The sequence below is a fragment of the Balaenoptera ricei genome, chromosome 21, assembly GCF_028023285.1.
Source record: "Balaenoptera ricei isolate mBalRic1 chromosome 21, mBalRic1.hap2, whole genome shotgun sequence".
Lineage (NCBI taxonomy): Eukaryota > Metazoa > Chordata > Mammalia > Artiodactyla > Balaenopteridae > Balaenoptera > Balaenoptera ricei.
Window position 1 is genome coordinate 13,331,327 of NC_082659.1, and position 22,170 is coordinate 13,353,496.

General features: G+C 44.8%; 1 protein-coding gene across 4 annotated transcripts in view; it reads right to left on the minus strand.

Annotated features, from left to right (window-relative positions):
- The window catches only part of IRF2 (interferon regulatory factor 2), an 85,564-nt gene that overhangs the window by 36,167 nt on the left and 27,227 nt on the right, over positions 1 to 22,170 (minus strand). For all 4 annotated transcript variants that reach the window (XM_059909743.1, XM_059909744.1, XM_059909745.1 and 1 more), the window contains exon 2: positions 3,293 to 3,388. In XM_059909743.1, coding sequence (XP_059765726.1) covers positions 3,293 to 3,379 — 87 coding nt within the window. In that variant the 5' untranslated portion in view covers positions 3,380 to 3,388. The remainder of the gene's footprint in view (positions 1 to 3,292; positions 3,389 to 22,170) is intronic.

Consider the following 22,170-nt stretch of genomic DNA (forward strand, 5'->3'; position numbering starts at 1 on the left):
GTTATAATATTGCTTTGCCAAACTTCCTCACCGCTCCTCCAGAGGAACCCAGAGGACCCGTTCCATCACCCTCCACCCTTCATGTACTGAAAGGAGGAGGCGGAAACACATTTAAGGCATTAATTAACCACCTATTTGTCTCTTACTAAGAATGCACTGGGTTTGACGGTGTCCCCATTTGAGAGACACGTGACAGCTGCCAACCCAGTGTTCTTAAGTCTAATTATCTTAACAGAACAAAAGCAGAGTCACTGATGTTTCTCCCCTTCAAGTGCCCATCATTCATCCATTCACTCTCAGCACGACGTTACCTCCTGAGTGTCGGGCACGAGGCCTGGCACTGAGCTTGCGGCAACAATCAAGACAGCCCTGGTGCCCGCCCTCTGGCATGGCCAGCCTGGAGTGCCTCACCGTGAGGACCGACACTCAGAACACAGCTAAGGCACAAGTGAATGACAAAGCGCTGCAGACAGCACAGGTGTTCCAGGAGTCATAATAGGCTTCAGTGGGAGAAGAGAATTTGGAATGGCCTCAAACCACTCAAAATACGAACAGGGATTCTTAGGCTTATGAATGGGCAGGAAATAACAGTAGGGTCTGAGTGAAATATTTATGTGGACAGACGAATGCCATCCAGCCTAAGTTGGCAGAAACCTATAAATAGATGCCCTGGGGAGGGGTGGGTACGGAGAGGAAATGCCCTGAGGCCAGCTGAGGTCTACAGGGACAGGGACGGCTCTGTCCGCATTGGGCGCTCAGGCAGCCCACAAGCTCCTGGGACAGCGCCGTCCTGAGAGGTGCCGTGTGCTGTAGCCACAGCGCACCCTCCTTCCTTCAGCCTGGCCCACACCGGCCCAGCAGAGGACAAGGGGACGCTCTCCTGTCCCTTTGTACCAGGGAAGGGAACTCACGAGCCAAGAGCCAGGTGAGTGAGGCTCAGCAGGAAGGGCCGCCGGAGAGGGGCCAAGTGCTCACTTGCACCAAGAGGCATGCATTCACTTTCTGGTCCTCTATCCGAAAAACACGGGCACAGTGGCCGGAGGAAAAGGTGTCTCAGTGGAGAGTACCCGTGAGGAAGCTACCCTGCGAGGATGTGTAAGTTTCCTACAGCCGTCGTAACAAACTGCCACCCACTGGGTGGCTTACCACCACGGAAACGGATTCTATCACAGTTCTGGAGGCCAGCAATCCAAAACCAAGAAGTCAGCAGGGCTGCGGTCCCTTCAGAGGCTCTGAGGAGAATCCTCCCTTGCCTCTTCCGGCTTCCGGTGGTTCCAGGTGTTCTTGGCTTGTGGCTGCATCACTCCAGTCTCCGCCTCCTCTTCCGTGGATGTGTGTCTCCTCTTCTGTGTCTTGTAAGGACCCCTGTCATTGGATTGGCCCAGCGGGATAATCCAGGATGATCTCATCTGCAAATCCTTACATTAATTACACCTGCCAAGACTCTTTTTTCCAAATAAGTTCACATCCACAAGTTCTGGGGGTCGGGATGTAGACCTATCTTTTGAGGGGGCCACCATTCAACCTACTACAGAGAACAACAAACTGTAGCACATCAAGCACCCACCTGGTGCAGGAGATGCAGTGACACTGTAAGTGCGCCACTGCATCAAGCCAGCCAAAACGGGTGGGTGAGTTTTAAAAAAAGAAAAAGCAAAACCAAACCTACTTCTCTTCAGAAATCAGCAACATCTGCTTTAATTTCACACCCTAAATCAATAATAGGCAAAGTTACTTTGTTCTTCAAAATAGAATCCTACGAAACCTACAAGCCTTGGTTTCCTTGTCTGCAAAATGGAAAAAATAACAGCATCTACCCCATAGTGGGGATTATGGGAGTGAATGCACGACCTTGTGTAGAGGAGTGCCTGCACTTCATAAATTAGTTTTATTATGATCATTATCACTATCGTTATTCTTGTTCTTGAGGACCCTATGTCTCTTCAACTCTCCTTTGACTATCATCTCCCCTTTACTGACACCTCTACATGCACCCCTGCTAACCTAGCAGGACAAGGGGCAACCTGATTTCTTGTTTGTTTCTTTGGAACAGGCTAATTACAAAGCCCCTCCAGGATATAAACCTAAAACACTATAGACATTGCAAGCCTAGAAAAATACATTGTTTGCCATTAGACCTTAAAATATATGACAGGTCACGTGAAGTGAGCATATGCTTAACTTAAAAGTATTTCTGTTTACTTCTACCCCATCTTGTTTCAGAAGGGACTCAGATACGTTCAAATACAATACACTGTTACACTTAAAATAAGTGAAAAAATAGGTAAATGAGGGGAAAAGAACAAAAAGAAATAAGATTTGAGAGATATCTGAAAAAATAAAATGAAGCAAGGAGTAATATTAGTAAAAAAAAATTATGCTGCAATATTTTGTACACTTGTTAGGAACGGCCACAATCTGGCTCTAAGCTCTGGAGCACGTGATACAAAGGTAAAGGCTGACCTGCTAAATTATTCATCGTGTCCTTAAGATTAAAAAGGCAGGGCGGAGGTAGAAGAGGAAAAAGACATTTGCTCAGAAGAACTGCAATATTCCTGGTAGTGGGAGAGCAATCTCTCTCTTGGGCCATCTTAAAGAAAGCATGATGTATTCGTTGCTTTTCTAGATTATAACTAAATGTTTTCAGGTGGTCTTTATTTTACATCCAAGGTCTTCCTGATTCCCCCCATGAGAGGCAGGATCAACTAAACTGAGAGTTTTCAGGTTGATAAAAGTAAGGAAGTATTTATGTATAGATAGGGGGTGTAAATGATGGAATACTGCTTTTTTAGGACACGTAGGCACACAAACAGGATTTCATGATAAAAATAAAACCATTTTTTAAGACAAAAACAAAACTTTTCTTTACATAAAGAATACTGAAAAGAATATCAATATGCTCCATTCCCAACAGAAAGCCCTATAGGTTCCATGTCCTCTAATCCTCGAAAACCAGAAGCAAGAAAGAAATTTAGAGAAGGAAAAGGGTGAGAATTACTGAACAGAAATACAGCAAGAAGCTTCCCATCAACAGTCATCCACGAGACCAGAGCCTTACCTCGGGGTCGAGGCTACAGTCTGAGAGGATGATAAGTCTTCTTTGTATGGTAATTTCATATTTTCACGATCCTTTTTGCTTGGTTGTTTTTTGTAAATAATAAGCATAATATTTTGAACACGAAGAACAGTTTCACTTGCGGTGATCCACAGGCGCCGGCTTAGTAAGGATCTCTCTCACACAGATACACACACGCATGCTCATACAAGCAGACACGCGCACACACGCACTTACCTTGTTAAGCCACTTTAGCCCTGGTATCGTGTTTGAGTTGATCTGTTCTTCCAGCCACGGGCGCATGCGCATCCTCTCCACCGGCATGGTGCCCTTCTGCAGAAGAGAAGCACGACATCAGGCATTTCTGCTACTCACTGTCATGTCTGCACCGTGAAGTCTGACACCCCTGCCTGACCCTCTTCTGTTTTCCTCTTCCTCAAAACCGCACAGCTTATGTGTACATGGGGGCTGGGGGGCTCTGAGAGCGTATCAGGGGCTTTGCCCTACAGCCCCCTGCCCCCGCTTGCGTGCGCTGCTCATTCCCCAGGGGCCGTCTCGGTGGGGCGGTGGTGCAGGTCACCCCTGCTCTCAGCTGAGAGGGTCCCATGACGCAGAAACTCAGCCAGTCACAGGGCCCGGACACCTAACGCTAGGCTGTGTTTACGGCAGGTACCTTCAGAGGACCAGGGTCTGACAGATACCTTTGGGTATTATCCTTCCAAGAGCCAAGGGTGGACAGAGTAACCAAGTCATTCCTTGAGGGTATCTGGGTTACAGACATGCGTTGAAGCCCCGGCATGGGCACTTCCAAGCGCTTACGGAATCAATTCACGCGGTTCCAAGGCTTTCACCCACTGGCCACCCCTCCTGATGTGGTCTGTCTCCCTGCAGAGTGCACCAGCCTCTAGCTCTGGCTTCAGCATCGCTTTGACGTGAAAGCATCTCTTATTTGGAGGGTTCCCTCAAGGGTCTTGCCTCACTGCCATCCGCCTCCTCCGACCTGGGGTCACCTTTCCTCCACCAGCCCACATAACACCTCTCTCCCCTCCTTCCAGCTGCATTTCTAGACAGTCCTTCCCTTGTCCACCTAAATATACCCAGAGCGGGATCACTAACACAGTGCTGTCTACCACTCGTCTTCAGCCTGTTTACACGGAAGTTTAAATTCGGTGCAGGACTCAAAAGCAGAGACAATGGCGACCAAGCATCCATTCCACAGGACTTCGTGCACAGTGGGACATGATCCTCTTTTCAACCCCTGGCTGCCTCATCTTTCCTTTATCCATTTTCTCCTCCAAAAACGAGCTCTGAATATTCTACTCAGATGACTTCAGGCTGAGATGGTCAAAGTCTCAGTAACCTTCTCCTCCAGCTCACAGAGGCCTTCCCGTCTCCTCTACGTGCTGCCTGCAGCTCGCACCAGAGGGCAAGTGCCACTAGCGAGTCACCTGGGGCCCCGCCCTCTGCCTGTAGAGCCTAATTCAATTCTAGAACTAAATTCTAGCCCCTGCCTTTCCCTTGGACCTCTCCCCCACTTCTGACCGACTCGCCGTCTCAGACACGGCCTGCTCCTGCCTCTCTCCTCCTCTTTCCGGGCCTTGCCAATCCCCAGCCGTCCTCCAAGACGCAGCCTCCGCCCTCCTCCACCACAAGGCCTCCCCAGACGCTCCAGCTGAAGGAATCCCTCCTCCATGCCCCACAATACCCACGGATCCTGTACTGCTCATTTGAAAGTCAAACATTGCTTCAGGGCAGCTATTCCAATGTTGTCTTTATTCTTATCCAGCTCTTATCTTAAATGTAAACTTTTCAGCTGTGCTCAGCCTCTCTTCCTAACCAAAGTGTAAATTCGCTGGGAGTAGGAACTCTACCTCTTCTAGGTCTCTGGATAATCCTACAAAGCCTAAATGCGGCCGTCCCGTCCCCCCACCGCGAGACGTGCAATACAAGGACCAGGCCAGTTCTGAAGATCAGCCAAGGTGCGGTCACCACTGCAGGCTGGCCCCGTGCACTCATCTGGTGGCTTCAGGAGTGACAGGAACTGCAGGGACAGTCCAAAAGGACATGGAACGGCCACAGGGAGCCCCCGACACAGCTGCTCTGAGTGGGTCTCAAGTGGTTCCACTCACTCACTCTTTCATCCACCCAAAGATCATATGTCAAGAGCGATGTTCCAGGAATAGGAAGAAAGAAGACAGTCCCTGCCGTCTAGGGACTCCCAGTCTAGCGGGAGACAGGGGAGCAGATAATTCCCACAGCCCACGGAGCATCCTGTGCCCAGGATGATAAGGAGTTATGGAGAGTTCTGGGAACATCAGGAAAGGCCGTCCACATTAGATCCACTGGGTGAGTGAGCCCTGCAAGGGCCCTGCCCAGTCAACCGGTCAGATCCTCCTTCTTGAGAAGATCTTAAGACACAGAAAGGGCGCAGCTAAGTCAGGGCAGTAAGGAGGGTAAAGGAGGAGCAGAAGTTACAGTAGGTACGTAGTGACACGTGCCTCTGAGGGGACAAGGTGACAAGCAGAACCGCAGTGGCTCAGGACCCTGCGGCCCCGCCTAAGCTCAGCAACACGGAAACACGCCTGCTTCCGATCCGTCATCATAATAACATATCCCTCCCCTATGTTTTCCACAGACAACCCATTTGGAAAAAACGGTCGCCTGAAATAGTTCAAAAAGCCTTCTGTCTTTAAAACTAAAGCCTATGTGGGGAGATACACTCAATTTTCATTATTCGAGGACTCCATCTTTGCAAATGTACCTACTCACTAAATATATTTATAACACCCAAATCAATCCTCAGGGTGTTTTCCTGGCCCTTCACAGACATGCACAGAGAGGTGAAAAACTTGAGTCATTCAATGCACACGCTCCCAATTAAGGTCAAACAGGTGACATTCTGCCTTCTTATTTCAGCTCTCACACTATAAATATGCATCCTTTTCACAGTCTATCTAGTGCAACATTTTTCACATTTTCCTGCTGTTTGTTGGTGATTTTGCCATTTAAAATGGCCCAGAGAGTGGTCCGTCTGAAACGCGATCTAGCATTCCAAGCTGTGATGTGCCTTATGGAGAAAATATGTCTGTGAGATAAACTTCCTTCAGCCATGAGTTCCGGTTTGTTGGCTTTGAGTGCAACGTTACTGAATCTACAATACGTATTAAATATGGAGCCTTTAAACAGAGACACACATAAAACAAGATTATGTAGCAATGGGTTGATGAAAATGTTGTGACCAAAGGCTCACAGGAGCCTAATGTCTTTAGAAGAAGAGGGAAATTTGGACACAGACACACACAGAGAGAACATCATATGCAGACAAAAGACACAGGGCAGATGGCCATGTGAAGACAGAGGCAGAGACCAGAGTGATGCAGCCACAAGCCAAGGACTGCCTGAAACCACCAGAAGCTGGAAGAGGCAAGGAACGATCCTCCCCTAGAGATCTGAGAGGGAGAACAGCCCTATACTTCAATTTGGTGCTTCCAGCTTCCAGAACTGTTAGAAAATACATTTCTGTTGTTTGAAGCCACACAGTTTTCGGTACTTTGCTATGACCGCCCTAGGAAACCACTATAGAAGGTAAGATACTCTGAGTCAGAAAATAGGGCTCCTACCCCATCTACAGGTAAAGGAAGGTGAGGAGGGTAGGCAGTGCAAAGGTCCTGGGGCAGGAGGACCAGCTGCAGAAGGCAACCAGCAATAGGGATGATGCCAGAGACAGGCTGACCCTGCAGGCCTGGGAAACCATGTCTAGGATTTTGGTCATCAACCCAAGACTAAAGAGAAAACTGGAGATTTATACCAATGATCAGTGTTGTATGATCAGTGTTGTTAATAGCAAAGATAAGAGCTGATTACAAAACCTAGACCAGTGCTTCACCAACGTTAACGCACATACAAATCTCAGTTCAGCAGGGTTTGGTGAGCCCTGGGATTCTCTATTTCTAACAAGCTCCTAGGTCCTTGGACCACACTGCGGAGCAAGGCTCCAGACTCACCTGGCTCTTCCGCGACTCGCTACAAAGTCTGGTCATCCTGGCAGACAGGCCTCCTCTACTGGTCTCAGTGTGGCAGGTTCTGCTGCATCATCTACCCGTTGGCCCAGCCCCTATTTACATCCTGTGTGTTTCTAACAAGGATGCAGCTCAGCCAAACCTCAACATTTATCGCTCACCTAGCCAAAACACTATGGAAATCACACGTGTAAAAACTGTTCTAAGTCAGTCATCAGGGCTGTCATTAATTACAAGCAGATTTTTAGGAAAAGCAAATATAGCAAATATAGCAAATATCTGATCCAAGTAGGGAAAATTCTTTTATCAAGGGCTTCACTTATTTCAGGTTCTATGGTGTTGCTGTTTTTAACAGCTAGGACATCCCCGATGACACACAATGAAAGGTAACCCTTTTACCTGGAGGCACTTCCTCTGTCTTACTTGATTTTATAGCCTGCTCCCCCACCCCCTGCCACAAACACACTGAACAGGTAATGAATTACCAGTGGTCTTGCCACACAACCCAGAATAAAAAGGTTGCCATTTGACATAGATTTCTCATGACTATCAGAGGTCGAGTATGCATCCTCTGGTGAAAGAAAGGAAAGGTAGAATTCTACATGCAGCTAGCACCAGAAACTCATGCCTATGTGGCATGTGTTTTCTAGCTTCTATCAGTGAAATTCAAGATGATAGACTGGTCTTCCTTCTTTAAGGCAAGTTTCCCATGGGCAGCAACACCCAGGCCAGTGTTGCCTGAACAGACCTGAAGAAGGCATGGAACTCGGTAGAGAAGACAAAGAGGTGCTATTTTTGCCAAGAGGACCAAAATACACCAGAAATTGGGACGCTCGTGTTCCAGTCCTGGCTTTGTCATTACCACTGTGTGTCCTTGGGCCAGTCACTCAATCTCTCTGGTGGATACTTTGATCATCTAGAAAAAGGAGAGGTTTCACAAAGATAATTTCTGAGGTTATCTGTGATTCTAGGAATCCGTTTGTAATATGAAGGCTCATAATCTGATTTATCTTTTTTGTAAGCGTCATTTCTTGTACACTGTGCTGTTTTTAAAAGTGAAATGCTTAAATTTATGGTTCTATAAACCTAAAATATGAAGCTTCTACCCTCAAGCCTGACTTTGGAAAATCAGCTATCCTTACATCTTTGAGATTTCGGGTTGGGATCATCTTCAAAACCATGGCATTGGCTACAAATCAATTCAGTACATGGCAAGTATTTAGAGTATTACTGGCACCAGGGCTGCTGCATAAAGGCACGAGCTGTTCACTGTGACACAGAGGACATAAATCGCATCCCCCATGAAGCTGACAATGCTAACTATGGTCCTGATTAGTGTTATTAACAGTGATCTTGAATTCTAACTTAGATAATTGAGGTTTGTGTCTTGGAATAGTAACAGCAATGGCTACTACTTACTGAGCACTTCCTATATGCCAGGCATGAAAACCAGGGTTTTCTGTGAGTTTCTCACTTCCCTTTTAACCCTAGGAGGTAGGGACTTTATTACCCCACATTTCAAATGAGGGGATAGGTTGGGGAACTGCCCAAAGGCAACCTGCTGGTCAGTAGGGGAGCCCAGACTCTCGTTCAGGTCTGTCTGCAATCCCCAGGCTCAGAAACCATAATGCCTGCCTTCCTCTCACTTCAGAAAGTATTCAGTTATGATGGTCTTTTAACTGTTCTACTTATGGAGATATTCCCAACTCCTCTCTGTTTTGCATACCACTGACATATCAATCATCCTAAAATACCACTTAAATCATGTTAGTGTTCTGTCTTACAGACTTCTAAACATCTCTGCTAGATTTTAGATAATAAAATCCTTGGCTGACAGGGCGCTGCTTCTGGTAATGGCATGGTAGGTAATTCAGACCTAACTCTCCTGGTGAATAACTAAGAAACCTAAACAAAGTGTGTGTTTTTTGTTTTGTTTTTTTTAGCTGCATTGGGTCTTTGTTGCTGTGCGTGGGCTTTGTCTAGTTGAGGCGAGCGGGGGCTACTCTTCACTGTGGTGTGCGGGCTTCTCCTCGCGGTGGCTTCTCTCGTTGCAGAGCACGGGCTCTAGGTGTGTGGGCTTCAGTAGTTGTGGCACATGGGCTCATTAGTTGCGGCTCGTGGGCTCCAGAGCGCAGGCTCAGTAGTTGTGGCACATGGGCTTAGCTGCTCCGCGGCATGTGGGATCTTCCTGGACCAGGGATCGAACCCGTGTCCCCTGCATTGGCAGGCGGATTCTTAACCACTGCGCCACCAGGGAAGTCCCACAAAGTGTGTTTTTAAAAATATGTTTAGAAACATCAGAGAACTAAGATGGTAGTAAAGAATTAGGAGGGCAAGATCTGGGAGAAGAAAGAAACCCAGGATGGTAAGCCTGATGTTTGGGGCAGCTCTTCTCCTAGCCTAGGGGAATCTGCTGAATCCAGAAGAGGAGGCTTTAGGGCATCAAAGCTGAGCAGAGCTGTTGACACACTCAGTGACTAGAGGGATAAGAATTTAAGATAAAGACCCAGCTAGGAAAAGGGAGTCCTGGAAACCTCCCCCTTTCCAAACACGCAAGCTTTGTAATGGATAAAACTAAATGGAAATAGACTAACCTCAAAGACTAAAGCCCAGCTTTGATTAATCTCAATCCTTGACCAAATTAAAATGATCTGGAACTACCAGAAGTTAATTTAAATCATATCTTGAGGAAAGATAACATTATCCTAAGATTCATATTCTCTCTGCTGTTTTTCAGATACAATGGCCAGCATTCAATCAATACAGCTAAGAATACGAGGCTAAAAGACAACAAAATAGAAAACCAAGGGAAGTAATGAACAATAGAAATGGACCAACAGGGATACATACACAGATTTTAAACAGATATAACAAATATACACATACCAAATGTTTCCAGACATAATCTTTAAAACAGCTATACCTAATACATTCAAGGAAATAAAAGACAAGATGGAAAATTTTTTCAGAGAACTGGAAACTACAGAATTTATAAACTATAAATTCTACAACTAAAGTATAAATAATTAAAATTAAGAACTCGATGGATGGGTTTACCAATAGATTAGATATCACTAGGGGAAAAAATAGTGAACCAGAAGACAGGTCAGAACGAAACAGACAGAATGAAGCACTGAGGCAAAAAAGTGGAACATGTAAAAACAGACCTAAAATCCATAAAATCCATAGACTGGATTTTAGACCTAAAAAGGTCTAAACATGGGTAGTTGGAAGTTCCACAAAGACAAGAGAAAGAATGAGGCAGGAGCAAAATTTGAAGAGACAGTGATCAATGACCATCTAACCACAGGTTTAATACTCACTACAGACCCCAAACTGACAACTATAAATAAAACCACACCTAGGCATACTGTAGTACACTTGATGAAAACCAAAAATATAGAGAAAAATCTTTAAAAAAGCCAGAGGAAAAACAGGCTCATGACCTTCAAAAACCAAAAACCACAAAACCCAGAAGGCTTACAGTGACTACTCAACAGAAACAATGGAAAACAGAAGACAATGGAAAGATGCCTTTAAAGCACCCAAAGAAAAATAACTGCTATTTTAAAATGTTATATACAGTGAAAATTTCCTTCGGGAACAAAGAGGAAATAAAGGCATCTTCACTCAGAGGAAAACGTAGAGAATTTCTACCAGAAGCCCCACAGCGCACCAGTTCCCAGTTACAGCGTCACAGGAGCTAAGCCACAACCGGGCAAGAGGGAAAGCAAAGGGATGGGAGCTAAGTTGCTAAGCACAGGGCCTAACTTTGAGGCTGTGTCACAGAAGCCAATCAGAGCAGTGCTCAGTGCCATCTCCTCTGCAGCTGCATCATTTGTTTTAAACATGCCTGTGCAGGCTCCTGTCCCCTAATAGTTCTCCCCACATAGCCATGCGCCACCCCTCTTATCAACCTACATAAATGTTACCCTCCCAACAAAAGCCAGCTCAAGTCTATTTTCATCCATTAAACCTTCTCTCACAACTCTAACCACTGGACCCTATCCTCCTGTGGATGTGCTGTCTGCAGTATCCAGTCATCCAGTGTACCAACAAATATTTATTAAATACATGTTATTTCAAGGAACCGTGCTAAGTGCTGTGGAGGATTCAAAGACGTGTAAGACAGGATCGCTACCCTCAAGGAATTAATAAATTACCTGGGGGCATGAGACATAAATCATATAAAGCTAACTAATAATACTATAATTATAATAATAAAAGACTGCAATAGAGATCCGAAGGCAGTATATGATTAATTGCCAACTAGGTGAACTCGTTCATAAATCATTATGAGATGGGTTCGTAAGCGAAAGCTTTACGGTAAAGGAAGAGCTTATAAGGTAGGGAGGAATCACTTAGGCAGAGAAAAGGCTGCAAGTCAAGTCAGACAAGGTAAAGGTTGGTATTAATGGCCGAAGCAGAACGGAGGAAGATGTCTTTGCTGATGTGGGCAGAGCAACTGATGTATGTACCACCATGGGGGAAGCTTCATAAGAGCCAGCCAGCGTGTGAGAAGCACGGACTGGGTAGTTCACACACATCATCACTAACCCTCACAACAGCCCTACTCAGTTAAATATTATTATCCTCATTCTAGAGATGAGGAAAAGTATAGATTGAAAAGGTTAACTTGAAAAAAAAAAAGAAAAAAGTGCCCAAGTCACACAAGCCCCCAGATGGGGAACCAAGATTTGAGCCCAGGTCTTTCTGGAGGGTCTCCAATGCCCAGCTAGACACTCAGCTTGTTTACAGGGGCTACTAAAAAGTTCTGAATGGCCTCGTTTCCTCATGAACCAAACAGCACTCTATACAGGAACACGTGGAGGCAAGGAAGCCAGTAGCCAGAGCTACAGCTCTGTCCAGGATGGTGGCTATGGGAACACACAGGAAAAGAAAAACACACACACAAGTGGCAATAACGTTTGTAGGAATATAATAGCAATTTTTAGTGGTGATTTTTCCTGAATATGCAGTAATCCTTCCCAAAATATAAGTTCCTCTTACATAACATCCTACACTCCCCACACTGACTTTTGTGTACCTTTTTGGAAAAATAAGAATTTCAGTTCAAAATTATGTGAATTGAGAGGAAGCTGTAGTTGAAAACTGAATATCACCACCACCACCATTATCATTATCATCATCATTCTCTTTATCCCTGTCACATTGGCTCAGGCCCTTACTAAGAATGAGATACCAATGCTTTTCATGCATTATTTCATTCCATCTTCAAACAATCTATATGAGGTATAGTATCTTATCTCCACCTCTACAGATGAGGAAATGAAGCTACTTCCCAAGATGCAGAGCTGTCAAGTGGTAAAGCTAAGATTCAAATCCAGATCTTCCTGACTGGAAGAATACGCCAGAAACCTCTAAAACAGTTTTTTTTCCAAACATCCAGTAGCCACCCATTAGAGGGTCAGGAAATCAATTTATTGGATTAAGATCCGAATTACAGAATGAAGATCAGCACTTTAGCTTTAATGTATGAGAATACAGAATAGAAACTATGAGAGCTCCCCAAATAAGCATAAGCATTGTTTCATTAAACTTTTGTTTCAATTTTATATTATTATATTGGTACTGTGCCCAAAAAAGTATAAAAAGCATCGTACTGTGCTAGACTGGTTCCCAGCTGTGTGTACAGATGTGTGTGAGCATGTGGATGGTGGGGGAGGCAGAGGTCATGGTGGAAAGTAGAAAACGGAAGAGAAGGATACAGAAGAGAAGCAGCGGCAAACCCTTACAGCGATAACTGACTCCCAGGAGACAGAAGTGAAATGTACAAGAGAAGTTCAACAGCATGTGCTTGGCAAGAAAATACCATGTTCAGAGCTAAGGTGAAAGGACTCTGTGCATTATGGAGGGGGTTTGAGACTTACCCATTTGGCTATACTTAATACTTCTCTGCCTACAATATTCAAATCACTCTACATACTCTGGTGGGACCGTAGGGCCAAGTCAACAATTAGCAGTCAGGAAATCAGAAAGACATTCAACATTTGGATGGAGCGCTCGACACAGAAAAAAGCTTGCCTCTCAGCATAATATTATCCACACCAATGCAAAACCAATTTTAAAGTTTTGTGAAACTTCAGGAGAGCTAGTAAGCAATGGAAATCAATTGTATGCTATCCATTCTATCACGGATATAATTTCATGCATTTACTGTTTTACTTTATTGAACGTTAAAAAGACACATGTCATAGATTCATTTAAGTATTTTAGTCTCTAGCCCAGTGTTTCTCAGGTTTTAAGCAATTCAACCATGAATTCTCCTATTATATAGATTTTTCAGGAATCCAACCTTGAATGATGTGGCAGGGTTGCTATAAATAGCTCAATACATCATAACCCAGTATGGCTCAGTATATCATAAGCATACTTTGCTATACTTTCTTTCCACCTATACCAGCATCCCAAAACTGCCTGTGCAACGTTATTACCTCGGGAATCAAAAAAAAAAAAAAAAAAAAGGTTCCCTGGCCCCATCCTAGAACTACTGAATAAGAATCTCCAGGGCTTAAGAATCAGTTATTTTTTTATTATCCTCGGATAATTGTTATGCAGCTAAGTGTAGGTATCGCTGCTATTTAGTACCATTAGCCAATGGCCTTCCAGGTCTCGTATGTTTCATAAATATCTCCAGTTGAGTCATGGGAAAACAGGGAGGCCAATGGGGAATAGATTTCATCATGAATGGAATATAAATGCATACGAAATTAAAAGTCTAAATACTTCTAAATACCAAGAAACAGTTTCCCATACTGAGAATCATCCAAACTATAGATTTTGCATATTTGCCATTCTACCCACAATTTTCTTATTAGGCATGTTTTCTATACCCTTTTAGAAGACATTACCATAGCTCCTTTACAAAAATTTCCCTGCCTCTGACCACAATCTACCCTGGTACCTGAAAGAGTATGATTTAGACTCTGAATCACAACCATAAGCTGACAGAGAAATTGACTTATGGCCTCCACACATGTGCTCGAAAGACACCAAAATATCTCTGGCTTTCAGTACTGCAGGTGAGCCAACGGTCATTCTAGAAAACAGTTCTCAACGCAGCCTAAAGAGAACAGAAGTTCTCCACCCAGGGAGTAAGCCTTAGAAATATATGGCACACATTGCATCTGTGCACATGTGCACTTTTCCAAGAGAGGATCATCCCTGCCCTTCAGGCTCCACTTCCCCGCTTCCTCTCCCTAGTATGTCCACTCTCTGGTCCCACTCTTCCCAAACACAGCTGCCCAACCACTTTACTACATATGGGTCTCTCCCTCTTGTTTGCTCCGGTGGCAAAAATTCTGGACTGGGCTGAATAGTACCCAGTCATAATAATAATAATACCATTATAGATTTACGGTTTATCACCTCACCGGAGCTTTCAAAAAGTCTCTGCAGGTCTTTTTTTTTTTTTTTTTGCTTCTCTCTCATCAGTGCTTCCTGTTCCCCATGGGAGCACTTTTCAGATTTTTCCAACCTCACTTCCACACTCATCAATCCCAGCAAATGATCTTGCCTCTAGCTCCAGAGAAAAAAACAGAGGTGGGCCACCACTCTTTTTTCTGAATGTCTGACTCCCTTCCTTCTTCAAACTTATCTGTGACCTCCTTTTGCCCTTCTTCAGGCCACTCCGCAACAGGGAATGTGGAAGGTTTAAGAGGAGAAATACTTTGTATGATCATCTTTGGGTCCATCCATGTTGCTGCAAGTGGCCTAGAGATGCTCATACTGAGCGAAGTAAGTCAGACAGAGAAACACAAATATCATATGATATCACTTATATTGGATCTAAAAAAATGATACACATGAACTTATTTACAAATCATAAATAGACTCACAGACACAGAAAAGAAACTTATGGTTACCAAAGGGATAGTGGGGTGAGGGGAGATAAATTGGGAGTTTGGGATTAACATATACACACCGCTGTATGTAAAACAGATAAACAACAAGGATTTCCTGTATAGCACAAGGAACTATATTCAATATCTTGTAATAACCTATAATGGAAAAGAATTTTTTTAAGTATATATATATATATATATAAGCTGAATCACTTTGCTGTACACCTGAAACTAACATGATATTGTAAACCAACTATACTTCAATTTTCAAAAAAAGAGAGGAGAAATACTGAGATTGGTTTCAGGTCTTCTGAATTTGAGATGTCTTTGGGATAGCCCAAGAGACGTTGGATGGGCAATTAGATATCTGAGGCCAGAAGCTCAGGAGAAAGGTCTTGCCTGGAAATAGTCAGGCACCCCTTTACAGACTGTTCAAATGCCATCTCTTCCACAAAGCCCACCCTGGCCAATTCACAACTGCCCTTGAATCCATAAAACACACTGCCTCAGGGCTTCCCTGGTGGCGCAGTGGTTGAGAGTCCGCCTGCCAATGCAGGGGACACGGGTTCGAGCCCTGGTCTGGGAAGATCCCACATGCCGCGGAGCAACTAGGCCCGTGAGCCACAACTGCTGAGCCTGCGCGTCTGGAGCCTGTGCTCCGCAACAAGAGAGGCCACGACAGTGAGAGGCCCGCGCACCGCGATGAAGAGTGGCCCCCGCTCGCCACAACTGGAGAAAGCCCTCGCACAGAAACGAAGACCCAACACAGCCAAAAATAAATAAATAAATAAAAATAAATGTACTAAAAAAAAAAAAAATGTTAGCTATAAAAAAAAAAAAAAAAAAAAAAAAAAAAAAAAAAAAAAACACACTGCCTCTAACATACATCTTATGCTGCCTTATATTCCTTGCTGCAATTTTATGTGCCTTTCTCCACTGAAACAAACCTGTTAACATTGCTACTACATATGTTAACATGTAGAACTAGTCAGCCTTGCACTATGCACCCAGCAGGTAGCCAATAAATGCAGACCAGCCCCATCCGGCGATACTGGACATGTTCTGTATGCACACAGCTCAGCAAGGTAGCCACTGGCCACACACTGCTACCCAACACCCGAGATGTGGCTGGTGTGAATGGGGAACCATTTGTTCCCAAAGATAGACACACAGTTTCAAGGCCGGTTCTAGTCTTTCCAAATCACAGTGAGTGGTCCAGTGTTAGGTAAAAACAAAGTATCTTCAGAAGACACCCCTGTGGGGTTCCTGAAAAGGCAAGTTACCCACCTGAAACTGCACTCTTCTGAGTTTTTAGTCAGGCCAGTTTGAAAAGGCCTGACTCACCCTCGGCAAGCTGAATTAACTTTGGGAAGCCAGCCTGATGTTAAGTGGAGGAGCTTCTGTGTGAGACATCCTTATTCCCGCCTAGACCTGCGAGCCCTGGAAAACAGGGATTGCCCAGAGTATCCCACGCCACACCACCGTGACACTAACACTAGTGACACTAACAAGGATGAAGTGTCAGGCAAGTTCTAAGCTGGTCAGGGGTATTACTTCACTTGATTCACAGCAACCTTGTAAGGTAGGTACTACTAAAATCCCCATTTGATAGATGAAGAAACTGAGGCACATAAAGCTAAGCAACTTGTCCAAGCTCACAGAAGGTGGTAGAGCTCAGATTTAAACAGGAGTCTTAGGCCCTTACTTAGCCTGTGGACTATTGAGGCCAAACTGGGGACCACATAAAGGGGCATTGAGAGCCCAGTGCCTCCCAGTCTGACCCGGCACCCGCCCTAGGAGCCCTGCCGGCGGGAGCACTGCTCAGGCTGCACTCGCCGGGCCTAAAGAATAGAAAGCAGCGTCCCAACCTGGTTACCCAGTCCACCCCCTTCAATGCACACTTCCTGCCCCTTTTAGTACCTTCCTGGCTGGTGGAAATCAGCAAGACGCACTGCATATCCTGTCCAGCTGGAGCTTTATTTTTGTAATTGGTACTAGGAAAACAGTATTTCTCTACTCCCATACTCCAAAATAAAAATATTTTTCCACTCTCCACCCCTTTACCTCCATCCCCTCTTTAGGAAGCAACAGGAAAGAATTAGAGTTTTTTTTTTAAAACTTGAGTCACTGGGTGTATTCTCCAGTTGTTTCATTTTAGTCTCTGCCTCTGCCATAAAACAGAGTCACCTGGCCCCAGCACTGGCCACCTGGGTCCTAGAGGGGTCTTATGAAACCAGGCAAGGAGGAAAGTGCACCCTGCCCGGCTCTGCCTATTACTGATTAACCTGGAGAAGTATTTCAGGAACACAAATAAACCCCATGGAAGCCATGGTCTACCATCTCAGAGTTAATTTCACAGGAACACTCTTGTAAGGTACTGAAAACCAATAAAGTGCTAGGCATTATGGGTATTTGTCAATTTCCACACCCTTCCGTGTGTATGAAGAGCAATCGCTTGCCTGTGAGGCCTTTTTCTTCTCCCTCATTTTTAGTGTCAGGACCTCTGAAAAGTGCCAAACCCCCAGTCCACAAATTCCACTCCAACCAGCTTCAATCTCTCAGCGCCACTGTGTCCTACACGCTCTATACCAGCTCCCTTCTCTCTTGGAATTCAGGGGCCAGTTTTAAATCTACCCTTCCAAAAAAGCTTTCCCTGACCAATGCAGATTCAACTATTACCACAAGGATCATTTTGTTCACACTGATATGACAGCCCCAAGAAATATCTACATATTAATGATAATCGATCTTGTCTGACTCAGCTAATTAATTTGACCTGGAACTTCTGAATAAGTGATTAGATCTCCACAGGGCCTAGCACTGTCCTTATTTAACTTGGTGGCCAAGATGCAGGACATCATTGGAGGTCTGACTGCCACTGTGACTCTGGGACAGCAGGTCATCCACAGGTAGGTGGAGACTAGGGATGACCTCGGCAGCTCCTGTGCCTACCACAGCTGGGCAAGGAGTGAGTCTGTGGCTACTGCCACTGCTTTATCACCATACCTTATGTGAGACGAGGACTGGGTAGTTGTGCCCTTAAATGAGAAATCGATGTGCTATTCCCCTAAAACTTCAGAAATTCCTTAGTCTCTGCCACTATCTCCACTCCTGTAGGAGCCGTCCAGGTCTGGGAGTATCTCCATTGGTAACTAAGGCCACTCCCCAGGGCAATGCTTCAGGAACCAAATGCAGAGGGTAGCAGAACCCAAGATCCTTATGCCTTGGTTTTCTCATCTGTAAAATGGGGATAATTGCCTTAGGGTTTGTGGCAATGCTTAAATAAGACATGCAAAGTGCCCAGTCTACTATCTCGCCCTCAGAATGGGAGAAAATATTTGCAAATGAAGCAACTGACAAAGGACTAATCTCCAAAATTTACAAGCAGCTCATGCAGCTCAATATCAAAAAAACAAACAACCTAATCCAAAAATGGGCAGAAGACCTAAATAGACATTTCTCCAAAGAAGGTATACAGATTGCCAACAAACACGTGAAAGGATACTCAACATCACTAATCATTAGAGAAATGCAAATCGAAACTACAATGAGCTATCACCTCACACCAGTCAGAATGGCCATCATCAAAAAATCTACAAACGATAAATGCTGGAGAGGGTGTGGAGAAAAGGGAACCCTCTTGCACTGTTGGTGGGAATGTAAATTGATACAGCCACTATGGAGAACAGTATGGAGGTTCCTTAAAAAACTAGAAATAGAACTACCATACGACCCAGCAATCCTACTACTGGGCATATATCCTGAGAAAACCATAATTCAAAAAGAGTCATGTACCACAATGTTCATTGCAGCTCTATTTACAATAGCCAGGACATGGAAGCAATCTAAGTGTCCATCACTGGATGAATGGATAAAGAAGATGTGGCACATATATACAATGGAATATTACTCAGCCATAAAAAGAAACGAAATTGAGTTATTTGTAGTGAGGTGGATGGACTTAGAGTCTGTCATACAGAGTGAAGTAAGTCAGAAAGAGAGAAACAAATACCGTATATGCTAACACATATATATGGAATCTAAAAAAAAAAAAAAAGGTTATGTCCTAGGGGCAGGACAGGAATAATGACGCAGATGTAGAGAATGGACTTGAGGACACGGGGAGGGGGAAGGGTAAGCTGGGATGAAGTGAGAGAGTGGCATGGACTAATATACACTACCAAATGTAAAATAGATAGCTAGTGGGAAGCAGCCGCATAGCACAGGGAGATCAGCTCCGTGCTTTGTGTCCACCTAGAGGGTTGGGATAGGGAGGGTGGGAGGGATGGAGATGCAAGAGGGAGGAGATATGGGGATATATGTATATGTATAGCTGATTCACTTTGTTGTAAAGCAGAAACGAACACACCATTGTAAAGCAATTATACTCCAATAAAGATGTTTAAAAAAAAATAGTGGGTATTTAATAATAGTTTCTGCAGACACAAATTTAAGGTCAAGGATGTTTGATGGAGCATTATTTACAGTAGCAAAAATTTTAAGTTGACCCAAATATCAGACAGTAGGAAGATGGTTAAATAAAATGTGGTAGACTCAAATAATGGAATATTGTAACTATGGAAGAATATTTCATTGGCATGGGAAAATGCTCAGAATATATATGTTGATATAGTTAATAAACATAATTATATATTCTATGTATGTATTTTTATATATTCTATACAAGTAATATATAAGTTAATATAGCTCAGAATATAATACAAGGTAATAAGTGAAAAGAAGCAGTGAGTGGGGTCGGTTTTCAGGCATCGGGGCAGTCAACTTCTAGGGCAAGCTGGGCGGTGGTGGCTTCCCCAGGCTGCTGGGTCCCAGCACGGACAGTGCTCCCTTCTCGGCCAGTGCTGATGACAGTCAGGGCTCACCCTTCCCAAGTGCTCCAGCGATTCTTCAGAGACAGCTGGCAGCACCGCCTACTACGGGACTGACAAGGGGCACCAAGACACTGTTGTTTGGAACTGGGCAGCTAGGGGACGGGGGGTCGGGGAGGGGGCACCCCAACCCCAGGCAGCACCATATCAAGTTTCCTGAACAGTTAGAGTAACAGGCTGCGATGCTTTCCAGCAAAGGTATCTTGAGGGGTGCAGTCCCCGTGGGGACTTGTAAAGTCCCACGACATGACAATGAGTGCCATCCTGTGCTCTCTCCAAGTCCTGCATTTTCCAAGAGTCCTGATGTCAGCAGAGCACCCTAATTTTAGCTTAGAAAATAAGAATATGGCAACAGAGAACATTCTTCTCGAAACTACTAAGAGAGTTCCTTCTACCCTTCTTTCCTCCCTCCCTCCCTTTATGAACGATATAGTCCAAAAGCACATTAGATGGAACTGAGCAAAGCAGAGGCAATGGATTGAACGGTGTTCCCCCAAATTTATGTCCACCTGGAAACTGTGAATGTGACCTTATTTGGAAATAGGGTCTCTGTAGATGTAATCAAGTTACAATGAGGTCATACTGCCTTAGGACAGGCCCTAAATCCAATATGACCGATGTCCTTACCAGAAGAGGGAAATTCGGACAAAGGCCCACAGACAGAGGAGAAGTGATATGAAGACAGAGATAGAGATTGGACTGATTGAAGATTGGAGTGATGCGTCTACAAGTCAAGGATTGCCAGCAACCACCAGAGTCAAGGAGAAACTTCTCCCCATGGAGCAGATTTGTGCTTAGAGCCCCAGAAAGAACCAAATCCTGCTGACACCTTGTCTTAGGACTTCTGGCCTACAGAACTGTGAGACAATAAACTCCTGTTGTTTAAGCCACCCAGTTTGTTGGTACTTATGGCTGCCCTAACAGACTTGATATGGCAGACACTAGGGAAGCAGGGCAGAAGCATCCCAGTGTGGAGTACTGGCACAAAGAGGTGGGTGGGAGGAGGCCTGGGGGGCTGAAGCCCACGTGTGGCGGTGAGGATGGATGCAGGAGGGAGAAGCAGCCCAGAGCGGGGTTCAGGGCCCAAGCAGAAGGAAGGGTCTCCTGTACAGGAGGGCAGCAGTCTAGCCCAAAGTGTAGGAACCCACAGAGTGAAGTGAGGTGGGGCAGCCGTGGGAACATGAGATCAGAAACATTCAGGCAGTTGAGTAGATCAACTAATACATTAAGGATAATGGGACCCAGGTTTCTCACTATGGGAGAAGGAAGTTCAAATACAGAAAGAAAATGAGACTAACCCTGGGTGTTGCATTAGAATAGGACTGAATTCACGGTTTTTCATATATCTCCATAAATACAGAAATAAATATAGATGTAAATAGTAAGTGTATGTGTAAGTATACATATAAACAGTACAAATATTCCCTCACGCGCTCCATTAACAGGGTCTGGGGACAGCAATACACCAATGGTGATGAGCACATGTAATGCCCAAGTCTTTGTTTCTAAATACCATTCTCCACTGAAAGGAATCAGGGCTTCTTGGGAAAATGGCTGATTCCAGGGCTAGAGCAGGGAAAGCAAAAGATGAGCCTGAAGCATCTTGGGGGCCAGAAAGTAAGGAAGTGATCAAAGAACCCTGGGAACACATCAAAAGAACATAGCAGCCAACCTGAAGGGGCTCCCACTGGCCAAATGTGAGACAATCTGAGCATCGAAATAATGATAAAATTGTGTTATAGCCCATTGAACGAAGTAGGGATCTACGGAAAAACTAAATAGGGAGGAGAGGAAGCTTTTCCACAAGGTGCAGTGCCTGCCATGGAAAGATGCTGGAACTAGAAGATCACCACCTGGCAGCGATCCAAGTAGTAATTATTCAGTTAAGAAACATCACGGGGGGGGGGGGGGGGCTTCCCTGGTGGCTCAGTGGTTAAGAATCCGCCTGCCAAGGCAGGGGACACGGGTTCGAGCCCTGGTCCGGGAAGATCCCACATGCCGCGGAGCAACTAAGCCCGTGCGCCACAACTAATGAACCTGCGCTCTCGAGCCCGCGAGCCACAACTACTGAGCCCGTGTGCCACAACTACTGAAGCCCACGTGCCTCGAGCCCATGCCCCACAACAAGAGAAGCCACTGCAATGAGAAGCCAGCACACCGCAACCAAGAGTAGCCCCCACTCGCTGAAACTAGGGAAAGCCCTCGTGCAGCAACGAAGACCCAACGCAGCCAAAAATAAATAAATAAATTTATTTAAAAAAAAAAAAAAAAAAGAAACATCACGGATGTTAAAACCAGTGGGTGAAAACGTTGATGAGAAGGGGACACCTACATAGTCTCAA